At 35.5% G+C, this 23,005-nt stretch overlaps 1 protein-coding gene across 4 annotated transcripts in view; it reads left to right on the plus strand.

Annotated features, from left to right (window-relative positions):
• The window catches only part of LOC114026050 (kinesin-like protein KIF27), a 107,548-nt gene that overhangs the window by 35,072 nt on the left and 49,471 nt on the right, over nt 1-23,005 (plus strand). For all 4 annotated transcript variants that reach the window (XM_027839659.1, XM_027839660.1, XM_027839662.1 and 1 more), the window contains 5 exons: nt 2,923-3,126; nt 5,751-5,920; nt 7,430-7,563; nt 13,293-13,448; nt 17,030-17,235. In XM_027839659.1, coding sequence (XP_027695460.1) covers nt 2,923-3,126; nt 5,751-5,920; nt 7,430-7,563; nt 13,293-13,448; nt 17,030-17,235 — 870 coding nt within the window. The remainder of the gene's footprint in view (nt 1-2,922; nt 3,127-5,750; nt 5,921-7,429; nt 7,564-13,292; nt 13,449-17,029; nt 17,236-23,005) is intronic.

Below are 23,005 nucleotides of genomic sequence, written 5' to 3' on the forward strand. Positions count from 1 at the left end.
TTCCTTCTAATTGGATTAGACCTGACTCCCAGACTCTCAGCACTCCATTTCTTGCCTCTGCTTATTCCACAAATACCATTCCACTCCATACCTGGAATGCATTTCAGACTCCCTCCTTATTTCTGTCTCTAAGAATTGTTGTTTTCCATCAAGACTGAACTCAGGTACCACCTTATTCCTGATTCTCTCTGTGGTTAGTGCTTTCTCAATTTTCCCTGTACTATACTTACTATACTTGTATATGCTGTTAAGGCACCACCCCTCCCAGTGGAGTGTAAGCTCCTTGAGGACAGGAACTATTTCTTTTATTTGTCTTTGTATTTCCAGGACCTGGTATATTGATACTTGTTGAACTGAATTATAGTTAAATTCATTAGAAATTAGTAGCACACATTTTAAATTTGTTAAGCATAGACTAATTGTCAGGCACTGAAAAGACTAAAAGAAGTTAAGAGGTTGACTCAGAGCTTAAAATTTAGTAAATTCAAACAGCACTAAAGAAAATGGAATCTGTATAGTAGAATCTAGCCTTCTTATTACACTTCCTTTTCATCTCCAACCTGTAGGCCTTTGGTTGTTCATGTCTTGAGACTGTCTCCTCTTTTAACAAATAAGTATGAGGGATTTTTCTGTCTGATGCTGGTACCTTGAGTGTCTTCTTGCTTTCCCTGGCCTGTTAGTTCTGGTGGATCTACCTATTAGCTCCTGACTCTGTGCTTCCACTCCTGACTCCCAATTTTGCTTTACCCTTCAGACTTGTCATCCTTCTGTTTATTTCTGTCTTGTGTGTCCTTGTTTCTATCTCATTGCCTTTCTTGATTCTCATTATTTACATATGGGGTGACTTTTTAAATTTGCCTATTTTATGATTGCTTTTTATCAGCCTGTTTTTTGATGCCATTGATGCTTTGCATTGAATTTTAAATTATATATCCCCAGCACTTAGCACAGTATCTAACACCTAGTAGGCACTTAATATTAATGCTTATTGATTAACTAACCATATGTCTTCTGGAATCTTACCTATTTATTTGTTGACTTGCTGCATAGTCTAAACCTCAGAGTTTAATGTGTTGTTATTTTTATTCATCCCAATTTTCCATCTGGTGTCTATATTCTACTGCTGCTCATTATGGTTTGTGGTCTTGGTATCTACACAAGTGGTAGCAGACTCAATATTTTAAATCAGATCCTCCAATTTCAAATTCACTGTTATATAAGAATTCTTTAGACTATCCTGTCCTACTCTATCACTGATTTGTGTTTTGCCTTTGAGAAAATCCCTTGACCATAAGTATAATGGTCCCCCACTGTCATTCTACCTTGGTCTGTTGCTACATTTTAGAAAGGACAGAAATAATATCAAGTGTGTATAGAAGCTGGTTACCAGGTTTGAGGGGAATGGAATGCATGCTGTACAAAGCTGGTTAAAAACAAAACAACAAAAACAAAAAAACTAAGAATATTTAGTGTAGAGAAGAGGCTTAGGAAGAAATGTGATAGCTGTCTTAGATTTTTTTAAGGGTTGTCAACCAAAAGAAGTATTAGACTTTTTTGTGCTTGGCTGCAGTAGACAGAAATATTAGCAAGTTGAGGAAAGGGAAGAAATCAGATTATGGTTGAATGTAAGGGAAAGCTAACTATTAGAACTGTTGAGAAATGAAATAGGTTACTTCAGGAAGGTATGGGTCTCTAACTGTGGGAGATCTTCAAGTAGATCAGGATGACCATTTTTCAGGGATGTTGGAAAGGGGATTTCTCATATGGGTATGGATAGATGATACTTCTGAGGTTCCTTCCAACTTAGAGATTGTGTATATTAATGATTACATAGTAAAGTACCCCTTTTAATCCAGATTGCAAGGAGTTTTCCAGAGAATTTAATCCTTTACCTTGTTAATTTTTAAAATTTTAACTTTTGGGAAAGAAAATCTCTCTACAATGAACTGTATAATTTCTAGTGTTCTTACAGATTATATTAAACAAATCCTAATGTTTTCTTAGTGACTCATTGACATCATTATGAACAGTTTATTATGGAAAGGAATTAATGTGTTGATGGGAGATTTAACTAAATGTCCTCCTCAGTCATTTCTGACTCTTAGGATTCTACAAATCATCGTTTTAATGTTGAGAAGTAGATGGTGTGGGTCATAAAATTGTAAGACTCATTGGCATGTCATTGGAATGGCACGAGGGCTACGCTTTCAATAGGAGGTATCAGATATTCTTAGGACTTGCTGAAGTTAAAGGACTCTTTTTCCATGCCTCACACAGTGTAGCCATCTCTGACACCTGCAGTTTCAAGGAGGGTAAAGTGTTGAGATATTGGCTAGCACTCGTTCTTCCTAAGCCCTGGATTGCAAAATCATTCCATCATCTAGCTCTTGACGGCCTGGGGCTCTTATCTGTTGTCACACAGTGTTTGTTGTGTGGGGAGTCTTTGTTGCCACTTCTAATCTCTGATGCTATTGTTTTTATTTTAAGCTATTCTTTGATATTCTGGCTTTTCTCATAGTTCAGTCTTTTATTATTCATTTTCCCACATTTTGGATGTTAGATAAAAAGGATAATATTTTATAGACATCATCAGACCATTAGAGTCCTCCTTTCGGTGTGGTTGGAACACTGGGCCAATCCTTATGCATCAGGTGTAATCTTTGTATTTATATTTGGGATTACTCTTCAGAAGATCTTTTACTTCTTTATTTTTCTTCAGTAGACATTTTTCTGCTCAGATCCAAGTTACTCATTATTTCTTACCTTGGAGGATGCCAGAAGGCTGAGTTTCAGACACATAACGAATTTAACTAAAACTAGGCTCTTTAATTAGTGTAAAACTGATATTTAATCACCATGTTCCTCTATATGTATGTAGTTAGGTTTTGACATTTAATTTTTTTTTTTCTTTTTCTTACCAAGAATGATAAAATAGTGGAACAGCAACTTCTTGTAAATCAACTGAATGAAGAACTCATGAAGCTTAACATGTCCATAGCCTCTGTGTCCAAGGGAACTTGTGGAGATGGACCTGATACCAAGATAGAAAAGAGGCCGTACTCTGTACCAATTGATAACAGTTTTGGACACTATATTTATGTCCCAACATGGCCAGATGCCCGAAAGGTAAAGTCTGAATATGTTTCTTATACTTTACCATATTTTTTTGTGTGTATATAATATATATATATATATATATATAAACACATACAAATCTCTTTTTACATTTGAATCTTACATACACATATAAGAATATATATTCATTTATATATAAGTATATGTACATATATGTATGTGGATTGCATATATATATTATACCTTATTTGTTAAAAATGCTGTAAAGGATTGAGTATATGTTTGGAACAAGAAATGTTTGGAACCACCATGTAATGATAGTGAAGGATGACAAGTAGCCCATGTACTGCCCTGGTACCCATAAAATGTAAAAGGAAAAACAAAAACCTGGAGTAAGATCTTTAGTAGCATATTGGGTAGATTCTCTATCAAGGGTCAATGGTAGAACATGGATAAGAATTGCACAAGATGAGGAAGTGTGGATGGGTTTTGTTTTGTACCATGGAAGGAATGCCTACATTGATGAACTCACAGATATGCTAAACCTATATATAGTCATACATAATAGTGGTATTGAACCTGGATATGTCAGACCTTAAATACTAGGAATGTTTCCTGGTTGTTGTATACCTGCTAGAATTTTATTTCGGATAATAAACTTTCAAATTGTGTTAATGCCTCTAAAACACTCTACAAACCTTAAAGGGCTATATAAATGTCAACTATTATTTTTTATTTTATTTTATTTTTTTTGGCGAGGCACTTGAAGTTAGGTGACTTGGCCAGGGTCACACAGGTAGTAAGGGCCAAGTGTCTGAGGCCAGATTTGAACTCAGGTCCTCCTGACTTCAGGGCTGGTGCTCTATCCATTAAGCCATGTAGCTGCCCCATATGTCAGCTGTTATTATTAAGGTGGATAAAAAGCCTGAGAGACAGTTTCTGGGTAATTAATCAATTTATTGATTAGGATTGCTGATAATCAATAAATTGATAGTCAGTGGTTTCTCTCAGTAACTAAAGACAAAAGCATGGAGATCCCTGAATGCTTAAATACCTTTGGAAAAGGAAAAAGGAAGTGACCTTGATAGGTGAAAATCAATCCTGACTGATGAACAATTAATGGGGGAGGGGTAGACATATTAATGAGGAGTTAGGCTAAAAGTCTTCAGCTCTTCCTTCTGAGAATGTGGTTTAATCATGCGACTCACCCACCTCCAGCAATCTGGACAAAGGAATCGATCTCTACCCAGACCACTCTGGTTGGGTTTTTTCCTTCATAAGCTGGGTTCCCCTAGACTCTAAATGGAGGGGTATAATGACATGGCCTTATTCCCTAAGGGCAAGAATTCACCTAGATTAGATTCTGTTTATAAGGTCTTCAAGTTGGGTGGGGTCCCACCCAAGCTCACTGAACATGTACCTGGAGGATTTGGGTAATCTCATCTGTCAACATTGTCCTTCAGAGACTGACTGACTAATCTACAGGGACTGGGTTCCTGAATGAGGAAATAGAAAGGAAAAAACCTCAATCCTAATTTAATAATTGTTTATTAATACAATAGAAAAATAATAACTTTTCTCATTAATAAATAATAACCTTAAATTTAAATATATTTATATTATAGGAACTTTTTTGGAGGAAAATAGAAATTAAAACAGATATCTAAAGGAATTGTTTAGATTTAATACCCTTGAGTTGCCATGGATGAAAAGTTGTTCCCTGCTATTCCACTTCCAGATCCCTTCAGGCCCTGTGCTTGCATTTTTTCCCCTTTTTTTTGACCTTTTTACCCCATTAGACAGAGATAAAATTGCCATATACTTATTTGGAATTTTTTAATCCTGCATGGATTAAGTGGAAAGATCGATAGTTTTAGAGTCAGAGGTCCTGATATAAAACTCCATCCTGACACTTATTAACTTTATGTCTGTGGGCAAGTCCCTTAACCTCTAGGTCTCAGTTTGCTCATCTATAAAATGAGGCAGTTGGACTCTATGACCTCTAAGGGCCCTTCCAGCTCTGAATCTATGGTCCTGTGATCCTCTTCGCTTTCCAGAGTAATGCTTGTACGGCATTAATTCATGCCCAGTTGATAGTCAAAGCCACTCATGATCAACATTGAGCTTTCATTTGTCATTTTTACTTTAGAATTTTTCTTTTTTGATTAACTGTAATGAAAGTTTCCTTGTTCTCACATAAATGTATGTGTGTGACTTTTAAGTAGTTATTATCCTTCACAATATTAACACATGCCAGTTTTGAATCGGATAATTGTTCTTCCCTGCTGCCGACATTCCTTGTGCGTTGCTGTAACTTTAGATCAAATGATGGTGAATTTATTCATGTTGAAGAAAACAGGAAAGTTGATAGATTAACAGGGATGCTTCCCCCTAGGTAAACCTACCTAGAAAATAATTGTAACAACTGAAATAAAGATAAACAATACAAATAATAGTAAGATAAATTTTAAAAATTAGTAAATCTTACAGATTAATTAAACAATCACATTCTATTGAAGAAAGTATTCTGATACCAAAAAGAAAAACTGATAGGAGATTGGACAATTTACCTATAATGCTCGAAACTACACCACCTACTAAATATTATTAAGCAAGTGTAAATGAACTTATAGTAACTATTTGTTGTTGGGGATGGTGGGTGAATCACTTAAAAGGTCCACACAAGCCCTTCTATGTATTCACTTGATCGAGTGGTAGCTGGATTTCGAACCCGAAGCCAAATGTTATTGGGTCACATAGAAGAACAAGATGAAGTCCTTCATTGTGAATTTTCTGATAACAGTGATGAAGAAGATACAGAAAATCAAGAGAAACCTGGATATCGGTATAGTAAAAATATAGATTTCATAGTAGTAGTATTATGTATGAGACATACATAAATAACATTTTTCTTCTTAAATGCAATAAGTTTTTTTTTTTTTGTGGTAATACAGGTGTCCCAGAAAAGTCTTCATGCAGTTTTAACTGTTGGAGCTGGTTTGGCACGAAGACTTTTCTGGGACACCCTGTGCATCATGCAGCCAGTGTGCACTGATATATAAGTGAACTCAAGCCGTCACTTTTCATGAGAATCTAAAAGAAGAACATCTCCTGAGGACCACATATGTAAATGGGATGTAATTTCACTTTCCTTTTTTAAAACCACGGTTACATAACCCTCAGATCATTTTGTGGATGGTTTCTAAAACTTAATTTCTTTCCAGATATGACTTGTTATCTTTCACAAACTCGGCAAAGGAATGCCAAAATGCTGATAACAAAGGGACAGCAGTACCTTCATGTTCTATGATGAAGTAACTTTGTTGAAAAGTTACTACCTGTAGTGCTTTAACTTTTCAGCATTATGGCAGAAATATTTTTTCATAATTTATCAAGAATTATGGGTAACCTATGAGGATTGCACAACATCCCTAAAATCCAGTAACCTGTTAGCTGTATACTTTTCATATACATGTTTAGAAATATTCATAATATGTAATTTCAAAGATTTAGTCTCAATGAAAATAGCTTTCTAACTGTTGTATAAACACTTTTACCTTTTACCAGTTACACTGAACAACAATATTTTAAGGGTTTTTTACTTTGATCTTTTTGTTGTCAAAAGTCCTTTATCTTTATTGTTTCCAATTTTAATTAATTTAGATACATGCATTCATTCTCTTCATTTTCATATGGAGAGCTGCTGGGGTTCTTTCTCCCTTCATTTTCTTGGTAAGGGTCCTGTTTGCTTCTCACAAGAGGCTGTTGCTGTACAATTGCTTTGTTTTAAGGGGATAAGATCCATATGATTAGAATTGTAAACTTGCCAACTTTCCTGTCACCCACAGTGTTAAAGATGGAATAACAAATAATAGATGTTCACTAGCTTTGTGGGGTTTTTTGAGGGGCAGGGGGTACAGTTAATAGCACTGGAGCTACAAATTAAGGCAAAGGAGATTTTATCTTATCAGGATCAATAAATACTGTTCCTTTTTTATTTTTGTATCCCCAGAACCTAGCACCATGTCTGGTACACAGTAGGTATTTCACAAATGCTTATTGATTGTTGGTTGATTGATTGATGGATCTGAGAGAGGTGGGCAACTGTTTTTTTGGAAGAGGAGATGGGAGTATAGAAGACTATGTTCTTAATGCCATTATGGTAGTAGAACTGGTGAATCCTAAAGAATTTAACCCTGGAGTAATAACCCTTTTTATGAGAGGAATAATAATATTAAGCTAAGTCTCTTTAAGCTAATGCCTCCTAATAAGGGAGCTAATTTTGGAGGCAGACCAGTATTAACAGTATTAATTAACAAGGTTAAAGTTATCTTTGTTCTTCAACTTATTTTAGAGCACCTAGAAATCTTAGATGGATTCAAAAGCCGACCTCTATTTGTTCTTTTCTGGACATGAGCGATGTTCCAAATCAAAAACAACCATCAGGTTTGCCGAATGAAGGCCTGCAACCTACAGAAAGTTTATCAGGTAATGATGGCATTTACGACTGTTGTTTTATGCTTTTTAAAATCTCAAATCTCTAGTTTATGAAGCACTGCTATAAAGTAGGAATTCTATGAGATTTTTAGAAAAGGGAAATGAAAAGGCTAGGCTTTCTGCTTAGCATAACCTTCTCCTTTGTGCTATCAATTCCACTCCTAATTCTCTGTGATCCCTCTTTGCCATTGATAGAACATTTTTTCACTGGGATCATTTACATCTATGTAGAGGCCAAAATCCCTCCAGGTCAAATCTCTCAAAGGATGAGTTTCTGTAAACATTAATTTATTCTTGGATCTTCTGTGGTTGTGATCTCTTAACAGAAAATATGTTTCTAAAGCATTTCACTGCAGCTGTTCCACTATAACATATCTGCATCTGTCTTGATATTTTTATACTATTTCACAAGCTCCTTTGGGGGCAGGATTAGCACCATGTTTATCTTTGTAAAGCCCCTAAATGCAATGTACAGTAGGTGGTTAATTAATGCTTGTTGAATAAACACTATATCACTGCCTTTTAGAATACACTTAAAATTTGACACCAATGATATAATTGACCTCTAGCAGAGATCTTCATTAGGCCTGTGTGTTTACATCTCTATATATTCAACTTGATTTAGTACTTTTCTTTTAAGGAAGTGTTTTTAATATTGATTCAGTGCTTATATTGAGTTAGGTGATATAGTAAATCCATCATAAAATATTTTTTGATCTCCTGTTATGGACTTGTTACAATGTCTGTGTACTATATCAAAATGACATTGATATTAATTTGTTTGGAGTATGCAATTTTCAATACAGTTAAAAATTCAACTCAACAAAAATTTGTTAAACATTTCACAAAGTACAAGGTACTGTGCTGGGGAAAAGAAGAAAAACAACTTAATCCTTGCCCTCTAGAATCTTACAGTCTGATAATGAGAATATGATATACACACAAATAAGTATTATACAAAACAGAATGTTGATAGAAATGAAGATGATCCCAGCAAAGTATTAAAAAAAATTAAAGGAGGAAGAAATCACTTTCAGCTATAGTGGGGGTAGGATAGTGAGTGAGTGAATCAGGGAAACTTTTATAGAGTAGATGATACCAGAGTTGTGCCTTAAAGGAGAGAAGAATTTCAACAGGTAAAGATAAGAAATGAATGCCTTTTGGATGTGGCAGAAAGCTTGAATACATTCATAGAGGCAGAAGAGGACAGAATGAAATGGGGAGACAGCTAAGTAATGCAGTTTAATTTGAACATAGTGTGTGGGAAAGGGAATAGAGTGAACTAAAGCTGGAAAGGTATGTAGGCCAGAGGTGTCATATTCAGTGGCCTGCAAAACTCCTAAAGGCAGCTGAAACCTGATTAAAATGTAATTGGGAAATGTTCAACAAAATAAACAAAAATACAATACAACATAATGTTAATTTGAAATTTTTTAAGTCAATATGCACCCTTTGGGATCCATTTCTGTTTGAGTTTGATACCACTGCTCTAGGCAGTGTAAAGATACTGGGAAGGTTTTTGACTGTGGAGGTGACATGGTGAGACCTGTGCCTAAGGAAGATTAATTTGGGGACTCTTTGAAGGATGGACTAGAGAGGGAAGAGTAGAGAGAATAGGAGGCTATTTTTACAGATGGTCATGGTGCAGGAAATTTGAGAAGAATGGGGTAGTGGAGGGAGGAAACGGAGCAATTGTCCATCGTGTATCTTGCTTCTTTATTAAAATATCCATTCCCATTTTAAACAGAATACCGTAACTGTTAATGAATTGAATTCAGTGCCTTTCAAGATGCATTATAATGCATTAGATATTGAATATGCATAGTCCTTTTCTCTTCTGCAAAGCCAAATACATTTAACATAGATTAGCCTCCTAAAATGACTATTATTGCATATTTTTTTCTTCCTTTCCTTTATTATCTTTGCTTTCATTTTCTCCCTGGATTTCTTTCTTTTTCCTTTTAGTTCTTTCTAACACTAATAATTGTACCTTGAATTGTTTCAGCCAGGAGAGAGCCTAGATGCAGTAGTTAAGCTGATAATTTAAAAACGTTTTAGGCAGATGTTCCTATTTCAAACTAGACACTTCCAAAACTGAATTCATTCTCCCTCAAACCTGCTAATCCCATTTTCCCCATTTTTGTGGCTGGCATCACCAGATTTCCAGTCCAGTCCGGTCACCAGGCTCAAAACCTCAGTCATCTTTGGCTTTTTTCTCAGTGTCACCCTCTTTATTCATTCAGTTGCCAAATCCTAGTGATTTCTCTCTCCGCAATATTGTCTCTGACATCTGTGTTCTTCTCCCTACTTCACACTGCCCCATCCTAGTTCAGGCCCTCCTGACATCCTACCAGAATGATTCAAATAGCCTTAGGCTGAAAACAGGAAAGCCAATTACATCTCCTTTCTTTTCTTTTCTTTTCTTTTTCTTTTTTTTTTGTGAGGCAGTTGGGGTTAAGTGACTTGCCCAGGGTCACACAGCTAGCAAGTGTCAAGTGTTTGGTATGAGACCAGATTTGAACTCAGGTCCTCCTGACTCCAGGGCCGGTGCTCTATTCACTGCCTAGCTGCCCCTACATCTCCTTTCCATCCACTTTTGTTAGAGCTGTCAATTTAATGTATAGGTATGATCACAACACTCTTCTGTTCAAAAATATTCACACCTCTTAGAATTACAGGATCAAAGAACTAGAACCGAAAGGGACATCAGAGGCCATCTGTTCTAGCCTCCTCCTTTTACAAATGTGAAATCTAAAGCCTAGAGAGGAGAAGTGATTTGTCCAAGATCATACAGTTACTTAGTTAACAGAGTCAGAATTTGAACCCAGATCTTCTGGCTACAAAGCCCCCCTCTCCATGATGCCACTCCCAACTTTTATTGGTTCCTAGTTGGCTAGAGGTTAAAATACAAATCCTTGGCCTAGAATTGATTCTTTTTCATAATCTGGCTCTGACCTACATTTCCAGACTTTTTTCATATTGTTTCCTCTCATGCATACTGTATTCTCATACAATTGGACGAATCAATCAATCGAATATTTATTAAGCACCTACTAGTGCCAGGCACTGTGCCAAGTGCTAAACTATTAGTTGTTTCCTGGTCTAACCCTATTCTCAACCTCTTTGCATTCATACATGCCCTGCCACAGTCAGTAATTTCTTAAATGTTAAATCTAATGACCTTTTCTCAGTCATCATCATCCTTGATCTTTTTTGCAACTTTTGACATTGTTGACAATTTGAATTGAATTGAATTAAACATTTATTAAGTGTCTGCTATATGTAAGGCATTTTCTAGGTGCTAGAGAAAACAGTTCCTTATATTCTACTAGGGCTTTGGTTTCTCACAGTTGAAGCTATGGAATATTTGGGAAAGGGAGGTGTTGACATTTGCTTAACACTCCTCCCAAGGGATTTGTGATGATCCAATGAGAGAGTAGAGAAGATGGGTCACATTTCAGTCTCTTCCCTCATACCTGTTCATGAGCTTGTGTGCAAGGCGCCTCTCCCCCTTCCCTCTTTAAGTACTACTGCACTCCATCTACTCTGTCCCCTCCCTCCCAGTGCCAGCCTTCATGCCTTGCACTTGTGGCAAGAAAAGTTCCCTGTGGTGTCCTTTCCTGCTGTGACCGTGTAGCTGCAGCAGGTATCCCTCAGTGGCAGGCTCTGCATACCAGAGCAGGGGCTAGTGAGCAGCCCTTCCCTTCAACCTCGCTTTTTTTTTTTTTTCTTAAAGTGGAAAAGAATGAGTCTTACAGGATAAGCAGGTGTGGGTGAGTTGTGATTATGTTGTCTTTCTCCCCATACACATTTTCTCTTCCAAACTTGCCTGTTTCTGTTGGGGGCATCACTCTCCATCTGGTCACACAGGTTTGCTAACTCAGCATTCTCCTCACCTTCTCACTCTACCTTCTTCCAGACACTTTGTCAGTTGCCTAAGCTTGTCCTGGTTCTTTCTCCAGCATCTCCCTCTTGGATTCTCTTCTTTTCCACTCACAGAATCACCACCCTAGGTCAGTCCCTCATCATCTCTCTCCTGGTCTACTGCAATAACCTCCCATGGTTCTCCCTGCCTCTCCCCTCTACAGTCTGTTCTCCACAGACCTGCCAAGATACAAAGGGCGAGTCTGCCTATGTCATGTTCCTACTTAGTAGATTTCATTGGCTCCTATTGACTCTAGATTTAGGATCAAATTTTATTCCATCTTTACCTCATTCTTTTAAAATTTCTATTTTATGTGTTTTCTAATGTATATGATGGTATGTTATTACGTTGTATAATTTGAAAATAAATAAATATACACATTTTGGGGGGGTTCAGATTTTTTACTCATGGAGTATATATACAGTCTAAAAAGTTTGGAAACCGCTATACTGGGGGATACAATTTTACACAAGTAAGTGTTGTCCAAGGATGATTAAAGTGAGAGAGATAGAGGCACTTAAAACTGGGGGGATCAGGAAAGGCCTTATTTAAGATGTGGCACCTAAACAGAACCTCAGAGGAGGAAAGGAATTCTAAGAGGTAAAGGAGAGGAGAGAATGCAGTCAGGTCACAGGGAACAGTCTATGTATAGATATTCAGAAAGGAGAGAAGCTCGTGTAAGGTTCAGTGTGGCTAGAATGTAATAGAATACATGAAGCAGAGCAATATAAATTAAAGAATCACAAAGTTTTGAGAGTTGGAAGGGACCTCAGTGATAGTTTAATACACGAATGAAAGGAATTGCCATTATAACATACCCTACAAATGGTCAGGGCAGCTAAGTGGTGCAGCGGATAGAGTACTAGGCTAGAAGACTTTATTTTCCTGAGTTCAAATCTGGCCTCAGACTCTTCCCAGTTGTGTGAACTTGGGCAAGTCACTTAACCCTCTTTGTCTCAGTCCAGCTCTTTGCAACGCTATTTGGGGTTTTCTTGGCAAAGATGCTGGAGTAGTTTGCCATTTCCTTCTGTAGCTCATTTTACAGATGAGGAAACTGAGGCAAATAGAGGTAAGCAACTTGCCCAGGGATCACATAGCTAATAAATGTTTGAGGCTGGATTTGTCTTCAAATCCAGATGAGTCTTCCTGAATCCAGAACTGATATTCTATCCACTGTACCACATAGCTGCCCTAAAATAATGTTACTAATATAAACATTCTAACCATATCACTCCCCTGCTCACGAAATTTTAGTAGCTCCTCATTGTTTATAGGAGAAAATACAACTCCTTAGCTTGTCGTTGTACTCTTAAGTTCTAGTCAAGCTAGATTATTTGTCTCCTGGCTCATTGTGTTCATGCAGCAAGCCATTCCTCATGCCTGGGATGCATCCCTTTCTTAACTCAGATTGTTGAAATACCTACTCTATGAAACCTCTCTACTTTTTCCTGCCCGAAGTAGTCTCTTCCTCCTCAAATTTTCTTGAAGTACTTTTTCTCTCTCCTTTGCCCTAATCACATACTCTTTCTCTCTCTCTGTATGTAGGTAAAAAACATATGTACACACATATACACATGTGTATGTGTGTGTGTGTGTGTGTATATATACATATATATATATATATATATATAGTTGTTCTTTTTTCTTATCTCCCTATTAGATTATAGTCTCCTTGGAGGCAGAGATCATGTCATTTATCTTTTTTGTAGCCCACTCCAGCACTTAGTGCTCTGCGTTGCATTTACTAGGTGCTTCATAAATGTTTGATTTGAATTTTGCTTCTTTCATGTTTAAGGTATAAAAGTTGAATGTCTCCAGGAAAGTCAGGTATTAAACTTGCAAAAACTGAAGAATTCAGAACTGAGACTCACGGAAGCTAAGCAGAAAATGAGAGAACTTACAATCAATATCAAGATGAAGGAAGAACTCATTAAAGAATTAATTAAAACAGGTAATAGTTTCTTGTAAGCAAGCTTGTATGCAACCATGTTTTTGTTGTTAATATTATAGTATTTTTGCTTTTTCCATGCGTACTGCAGCCTCATTATGATCCAACTCAGTAGAACATAGAATTTTAAAAAGTCAGTATTCCTCACACCCTGCAATGTATCCTCCTTTGTAACGAAGAAAAATAACTCACTTGGTGATCATGTCTAACAGGGTATACATACATTTCATACTTGTAGTGTCCCAGCTTTCTACTGAAACGAGGGAAATGTGGCTTATTTTCTGTTCTCTGAGACTGGGACTGGTCATTACAATTGATTACAGTTCATCTGCCTTTTTATGTTCTTTTCATTTGCCTTATTTCATTTGCCTTATCATTTGTTTCTGCTGCTTCACTCTGCATTATTTCCGATAAGTCTGTTTCTTTGAATTCTTCATAGTTGTTGTTTCTTACAACACAATAATATCCCATGATGACATATTCTTTAAATTAAGACATTTTCCAGTTAATAGTTATCCCACTTCATTTAAAAAAATGCTTCTGTTGACTAGCTTGGAAAATGTGGAAGCTTTCCTTTTGTCCTAGATCTTTTTGAGGTGTATGCCTAGTTGCAGGATTATTGGGTCAAAAGGAAATGGACCATGTAGCTACTTTTCTCATAATTCCAAATTATTTTCCAAACCATTTGGACTAATTTATAGTTTCAAAAAATGAATTGTGAGCCTATCATTTCATAACACCTTCAACATTTACTATTTCTGTCTTTTATCATTTTTGCCAATTTGAGGGGTGGGTGTGAGGGGAGAGTGCAGAGCTGTTTTTATTTGCTTTTCCTTTATGATGATGAGCATTTTCTCAGATAGATTTTTAAAATTTTACTTTTCTTCTTTTGAAAATTATTTATATCATTTAACCACATGTATTACAGAATGGCTCTTGGTCTGATATATGTTTATCGGTTCTCAATGTTTCTAGGATATCAAACTTTTATCACATATTTGTGGAAAATTTTTCCCTACTCCACAGTTTCTCCTCTTCTTCTAGTCTCATTGATTTTGTTCATATAAGAGGTTTTTTATTTTCTGTAATTAAAATTGTATCTTTTATATTTTATGATGACCTCTATCCTTTGTTTAAGAATTTTCTGCACCCATATTTTTGAAAGGTGCTACCATCTTCCATTCTCTGATTTTTTTTTCTTTTTTGATGACATGATCTTTTATATTTAAATCTTGTTTCTATTTTGAATTTATTGTGGAATGTGGTATTAGATGCTTGTCTAAAAGTAATTTCTCTCAAACATCTGTCCAGTTGTCCCTGCAGTTCTTTTAGAATAAGCATTCCTTCTCCTAGAAGTTTATGCTCATGAATTTATTATGCACTTTGTTTATTTCTGAGTCTTGCTCATTTATTCTGTTCTATTGATAGATATTTCTGTCTTTTAACCATAATACCTTTGATGATTATTGCTTTATCCTATATTTTGAATTCTGGAAGCACTGAGTCTGCATCATTCCTATTTTTTTCATTGTTTATATTAATAATCTAAACCTTTTATTTCTTTCAAATGAATTTTGTTATCACTTTGTCTAATCTTATAAAGTTACCCTTTGGTAGATTTGCAAACCTGTAAATTAATTTAGGCTATATCTTTTAAAAATGTACTACCACAGTCCAATCAAGAACAATGAATTTATACCTCCATTTATTTGTTTTCCTTTATTTCTGTAAAGAGTTTTCTAGTTATATTTATATTCTTTTTCAAATCATATTACATTCATTTCTTAATATATTATTCCCTCTCCTGTCCCCAGAGAACACCCAGATATTTTGTGTACTTTATAACTGTTTTAAATGAAATTTCTATTAGTATCATTTCTCCTGGTTAGCACAGTAAAGTAATTCTGTGATTTTTATGGACTTTATCTGATGCTACTTTACTGAAACTTAATTTCCTCCCTTTCTTTCCTGGTTTTCTTTTTTAGATAAACTATAATATCATGTGAAAATAGAGATGATTTATCCATTCTATACTGATGTTTATACCTTTAATTTCTTTCTTTTATAACTATTGCTAGTATTTTTAGAAATATGTGAAGTATTAGGGACAAAAATAGATATTCTTGTTTTACTCAGGTATTGGGAAAGCTTTTTGTATTTTTCATTTGCAAATAACATAGATATTTGGTTTTTTAAGTTTATACTTTAGTCATAATAAAGAGTTATTTTATGATTTATGACTTTTAGAATTTTTACCATAAATGAATACTATATTTTTATCCAGCTATTGATATAATCATGTAGCTTTTATTCTTTATATGATTAATTATACTAGTTATTTTCTTAATATAATGTCATCCTAACATTCCTGGTATAACTACAACTTGGTCTTAGTTAAATAATTTAAGGTACTTGTTATTGTAATTTTTTTACTAGAATTTTTTAAAGAATTTCCATAGTTATTCATTGGTGAGATTGAACTATGGTTTTCTTTCTCTACTTTATCCCTTCTTGGTTTGTAAATTAGTATCTAAAATTGTCACATAAAAAAGAGTTTGGTAGGGTGTATTTTTTAAAATTGTTATGAATAATTTTGTAGAATATATATTTACTTCTCTTTAAACATTTGATAGAATTATCTTGCAAATCTATTTGAATCAAGCTTTTTAATTTGGTAGTTCATTTAGGACTTGTTTGGTTTCTTTTTGAGATTGGGTTATTTAGGATTATATTTAGAATAATTTTGTTAATTTGAATATTTTATGTTTATGTTAATAATCATGTATTTCCTTTTAAGTTCTCAGGTTAGCTGATATGTAATTGTGCATTGTAGTTTCTAATATTTTTCCCCTCTGATCATTGTAAATTCACCTTGTTTATTTTTTTTATTTTAGGAATTTTATGTTACCCCTCTCTCTCTCTCTTTTTTTTTTTTTTTTGTCTTTCTGGCTCACTCTGGCTCTCGTGGGGTTAACTTCTTAATGTTTATCAGTTTTTTGATACTATTATAAAGAAAGATCCCTTACTTTTGCTTAGTATTTCTGTAGTCCTTATTTCTTCTATTTCTCCTCTAATTTTTCTTCTCTGCTTATTTTGGATTTTTGGATTGTTCAAATTTAAAATTTTTTAAACTTACTAATTCTTTTTATTTTTAATTTTTCTTCTAACTAAATATTTTCAGAGAAAGAATTTTTTTTCCAAGGACAGTTTTACTTGTATCCATGAAAGGTCTTTATATAACATTTTCTTTTAAAAATAAAATGCATCTTATTTGTATTCATATCTTCATTTTTATATCACATTCATTTCTAAATATATTTCTTCTCCTCCCCTACACAAAGAGCCATTTCTTGTAATAAAAATTTAAAAAGAAAGGAGGGAAGAGAAGCAATTCAGCCTTTGGCATAAAAGTGCCAGGAAGTTTTAATAGTCACTGCTTTACAAATAACCTATATATTATTTTGGTAAGCATTGTCAACTTTTATCTATTTCATTCATAGGTTTAATTTTTTTTTTCTATATCTTATCATTGAAATGAATTCTACAAATGACTTTTGAATCATTTAAAATTTCTTTGTATCAAGGCAATGATGCCAAGGCTGTCAGTAAACAGTATTCTCTGAGAGTAACAAAACTGGCACACGAAGCAGAACAGGCCAAAGTGGAATTAACTGAAACACAGAAGCAGCTGCAGGAGCTGGAAAACAAGGATCTGAGGGATGTCGCTTTGAAGCTGAGATTACAGAAGGAGTTCCGGAAAAAGATGGATGCAGCAAAACTAAAAGTGCAGGTAATTAATTAGAAAAAGTCGTTTAACCCTTACAGCCAAGTATTTTTCTTTCTGGGATTGCGGGTAGGAAAAAATGGGGTGGTGAGATTTTGTTGTCTTTAGCAAAACAAGGAAAAAGCACTAAGGGAAAAGGAATGGTTTCCTTTTTTAAAAAATCCAATTTGTTAGTAAATATTAGTAAATATGTGTCCACGCTACATGTGTATGAGTGTGTGTGTATGTGATACATGGCGTACACTATTGATAAGTACTGACTTGACAAAAATGCCTTTGAGGCATCACTACCCCACTATGCTCCATGATCCCACTCTCTTTTTTTATTTTACCAGCATGTCTTGACTAGCTGGTGCTCCCTTCTGTTTTCTAGCTGCCACCACCTTCTTTCTGAGGGAATCTTTGGATTCCCTCAACTCTTTTGGCTTTTGGGAAAGGACACAGGTCTTTTTCCCACTTTAAGGTGTTTTAAAGGTTTTATTACTAAGCATTATAGGAAAACATTATGTAGGATAAAATTTTTTTTAAGAAAGAGTTGTTTTATTGATGACTTTTTTCTCCACCAAAATGATTTCCACATATTATTCCATGCCTTGACCCATAATAGAACCCTCTCTGTAACAAGTAAAAACAGTTAAGTTAAACTGACTAACCCAGGACTGAATATGACCACATATGCAACATTATGTACCTGTAGTCCTGCATCTCTCCACTGAGAAGGAGAAAGGTGTGTTTTATCATTTAACCTCTGAAACCAAAACTGGGTAATCATCAAGGCAAGTCAACACATAGTATGAACACCTTGAGGGCATGGGCTGCTTTTGACTTCCTTTGTATCCCAGTGATTAGCACAGTAAGTGGCACATAGTAAACACTTAATAAAAGCCAGGCCCTGGGGCAGCTTGGTGGTACAGTGGATGGAGTTCTGGCCTTGGAATCAGGAAGATCTGAGTTCAAATCCAGTCTCAGACACATGACACTTACTAGCTGTGTGACCCTGGGAAAGTCACTTAACCCTGATTGCCTCACCAAAAAACAAAAAAATAAGTTAAAATAAAATAAAGGCCAGGTCCTGTGCTAAGTGCTTGAGATACAAAAAGAAAAAAAAAAGACAAAAACAGTCCCTGCCATTAGGGAGCCCACAGTATAATAGGGGAGACACCATGAAAGCAACTGTGTGTAGTGGCATATACAGTGTAAGTGGGAGATAATATTAGAGGAAAGATACCAGCATTTATATAGCACTTTATGATTTGAAAAGTGTTGAACATACATCATCTCATCTGATCTTCATGACAACCCTTTAAACTAAATGCTATTATTATCCCCATTTTGCAGATAAGGAAACCAAGGCTCAGGTTCATTGTCTGTCTCTTGTTCTATTTGATTTTTTTTCCTCTCTGTATAAACAAATGTATACAAATATCTCCATGTTTCTCTGAATTCCTCCTCTTCCTCATTTCTTATGGTGCAATAATTATACATAATATTATACTATATTTAATACTGCATTCACAAACCACAATTTATTCAGCCATTCCCCATCCAGTGAGCACCTTCTTTTTTCTAATTAAAAAAAAATTATTGACTAAAAGTACTGCTTTTCTCTTTGTCTTTGACCTCCTTGAAGTACATTCCCAAATGTAGGATTGTTGGAGGCAGAGGGTGTTAACGGATCAATACTTTTCTGGTATCCCAGATTATTTTTTTGAGTAGTTAGATCAGTTCAAAGCTCCACAAATAGTATATTAGGGTACTTATCTACCCATGGCTCTTGTCTTCCCTTCAACATTGAATTTCCATTTTTTAATCATTTTTGCTAATTTGGATTTTTCTTATTAGTGATTAAGAATGTTTTTGTATGTTTAGTTGTTGGCAGTTTACATTTCTTTTAAAAACTGTTCGTATCCTTTGAGCACTTATAGTGGGAAATGAGTATTGCTCTTAAACATTTTTGTCATTTCTCTGTATATCTAGATTAATTATTAATTATCACAATCCTGGCCCTCCATATGATAATAAATGGAACTAGGCCTTGTAACTTGTAACTGTCCATCTTCATGAGGCTGGCTCAGTCTCCAGTCCTGTTTCCTGCATTTTTTTGCGGGGGGGAGGTTAGCCTAATCCTATCTGGGATAGAGGTTGTTAAATTAAATAATAAGTTTATTAGCTGATATAAATTGAGTTTGGCAAGGCTGTTCTATTCTTCAGCCCTTCTAGAATCCACTTTTCTAACCTTATTAATGGAGGGTAGGGTATGAACCCATGGACCTGTGGCAATTAGCTCTCTTTCATTAGTCCTGTTCCTCTCAGATAAATCCTCTTTCCAAGTTTCTGATCCCTCATGCTGTAGATCTTCTGATTATGGAAGAGCCTGGGAAAGTGGTGTTCTTGCTTTCCAGATGAGAAAGCTCTTCTTCACTGACTCTGCAAAGATTGTCTCCTTTAGGCTTCAAGGTTGGAAAAAGTATCTAGTCAGCCTGTTATGCTTAGTGGAAAGAGTATTTGAACTTAGGAATCAAGAGGAGACCTGGGTTTGAATCTCCCCTTCAGTATTTATTAACTTTGTTACACTAGTCAAATCATTTAAAAAACTCAGGCTGAATGAGAGAGGTTATCATCTATAAAATTAGACTAATACTTGCATTCATTATCTTACAGATTAGTTATGAAAATTATTTGGAACTGTTAAGGTATTTCTGTAAATATGAATTATTATTATTATCATTATCATTGGACAGCTTGGTGGAGCAGTGGATAGAGTGCTGGGCCTGGAGTCAGGAAAATCTGAGTTCAAATCCAGCCTTAGATATTTACTAGCAGTGTGACCTTTAACAAGTCACTTAACCTCTGCCTCAGTTTTCTCAACTATAAAATGGGATAATGATAGCACCTACCTCCCAGGGTTGTTGTCACCATCAAACTAGATAATATCTAGAAAGCACTTAGCACAGTACCTGGCACATAGTAAGTGCTACTTAAATGCTAGCTATTATTATTGCTGTTATTGTCATTATTGTTGTTGTTATTGTTGTCTTCTAGGAACATTGTAACAATAAATAGTTGTAGAAACTGGTTCTCGTCTTTGGACTGTCCTATTCTCTCTGGTTGCCTGAAGCAAATTTCCTAGTTTGCTCTTACTTATGAAGCTAGTTTCTCTATTCTATTGCTGTAGACTGGCATTTGAGGCCTCTCCTCTCTGGTGACTATATGAACCTCAGATCATCAGGTTTCTTCATCTTACTGGCATGCCTATCCTGTTTTTTGTTCCATATGTCATCTCAGACTGAATGCCTTTTTTTTTTTTTGGAATACCTTTTCTTGTTCATACCAACATTTCCTGCTTCACTTCCTAACAAGCCTTGTTTATGGAATTCCCTGTCCTCTAGCTGATTGGGCAATGTTATGGACATATCCTAGGGACAATAGACAGTGGACAACACCTTTTCCTGGCGTATGCTTAGGCTAAGGCTGCACCCAAGGACCTAGAAGATCACAGTTGGCTTCTAGGCCGCAAGTGCCCCACCCCAAAAGGTTAACTTTCAAAAATATTTTCATATATGATAAGCAATTCTACATCCCATTGGCCACAAAGCATACGGTTTGGTACCACATGCTGTTTTAATACCACTGATGAAGCTGTAAGGGTAAGAAATGTGAATTATTATAGAGGTATTCTCCCTTGCTTTAAAGTTCATAACATTTTGGAACCTGACCTAATTGTTGTAGGAAAGACAAGTCAACAAGCATTTATTAAGCATTTAACATGTGGCAGGCATTGTGATAAATACTAGTGATAAGGCAAAAGACAGTCCCTTTTTTCAAGGAGCACATGGTCTAATGGGGGAGATAACATGCAAACAACCACACACAAACAAGACATGTACAGGATAAATTGGTGATAAGGAAAGGCACTAGCATTAAGAGGTCTTGGAGCCTTCTGGGTCACGTGACCAAGAAGATGGAGGACTAGAAATTTCTTTGAATCCCCTTCAACTCCCAAAAGTCACTTGGGCCATAAACTTAGACTGGTAAATTGTAAATTGCCCTACATTGGAGGAGGCTGAGACATTTTGAAATACAGCCCCCTAAGCAAACCACAATTGGAGAGGGAGTTAGAAAGTGAGCAATAGGGGAAAAGAAGGGGTGGGGGACAGAGTGAAATTCAAAGTTCTCAGGAAGAAAAAAACTCAAAGACCTTGACTGTAAGCGGATAAATCAATTGGGAAAATATTAATAACAAAAGAAAATATGGTCTTTAGAGGAAATAGATGAGTTTAGGCATCTATGAATAAATATTGCATAATAAAGGAAAATGATCCAACACTTGATGAGACAGAGGACCCTGTGAAATTTGAAGAGAACATGGAGCCACAACACACTCTTTCTGAGTAGTTCAAAAGAGAAATTAGAATGAGAGTAGAATTTATGGCCCAAACAACAAAAATAATGGGCAGAATAGAAAAAAAAATTGGAATCTGGAATGACAAGTCACACCAAAGAAACAAAAGAAAGAGAAGGAGAGATTGAGAATGCAAATATACAGAAGGGAAGGGCAATATAGAAGAGAAACAAAAACCAGTAACACTGAAAGAAAATATGCTCATTATCCTAAAAATAACCATCCTGATCTTGAAAACATGATGTGTAGACAGATCATAGTTCTCCAAGAAAATCATGACAAGATTAAAAACCTGAACACTATAGTGCAACAAATAATATAAGAAAACTGCCCAGAACTTCTAAATATAGACAATGAAATAATGAATGAAAGAATTCATAGATCACCTACAGAAAAAACTCAAGGCAGCAAAATCCCAGAAAACCTAGTGGATAAATATAACATTTCAGATTCAGAAACAACGACTTATACAGGCCATCAGTTGAAAGACTTTGAGTTTGAGGGAAATAGGGAAAAGAAGTAACCAGAGGAAGATTATAAATCAGTTGTGGGCTGCATATTCAGAGGCATGGTAGTTGAGGTACCCTACCATGAGTCAGTGTCCTCTCTAACATCCATTGTTCTAGGAGTGAGGCACAATGGAAAGTCCATGGAACATGCTCTATCAGGCAAAACAACAGAAACTGCCTGGTGGGAAGAGCCCAGAATGGATACCTTGGAAGTTCTGACTGCACAAGGAATACAGAGAATAGAGAGAGTGTAGATAATTATATAGGGGTCATGACCAGCGAATGAAGGTCTACAGTGGACAGAGAGATGAGTAAAAATGAGAGGAATCCTCTCAGGAAAGGGGCATTTAGACTAGTTGAAAGGGAAGAGATGAAGAAGAAATTTGCTTGACCAAGAGGAAAAAAAGAGCAAAAGAATTATATAACAAGATTAAAAACAGGAAGGAAAAAGGAACAAATAAGCAAAACCTCAAAGGGAAAGGAATAGCAAATGAGAGGGGGGGGAATTAGGGGTGAGAGGAAAGATAGCCAGTGGAAATAAGGTCACCTTAAAGGATTAAACTAAAGTAAAAGAAGGAACAAAGTACTGTGTTTACAGCTGAAGAGACAAAAAAATCTTATCTTAAAAAAAGGATTAGAGACAAATGGAGGAAAATATAAACATAACTCATAATTTAAATGAAATGGGTTAACCAATCCAATAAAATGAAAAAAAAAGTGACAGATAAGAAAAAAACAACTCTACAGTGTGTTGCCTATAATATGCAAATTTAAAAAACAAAGACATTCACAAAATTAAACCGGAGGAGATGGAAAAAAATTATTATGCATCATGTGAATCCAAGAGAGCAGGAGTTTGCAGTCT

Source organism: Vombatus ursinus, unplaced genomic scaffold, assembly GCF_900497805.2.
Source record: "Vombatus ursinus unplaced genomic scaffold, bare-nosed wombat genome assembly UNPS02014832.1, whole genome shotgun sequence".
NCBI lineage: Eukaryota > Metazoa > Chordata > Mammalia > Diprotodontia > Vombatidae > Vombatus > Vombatus ursinus.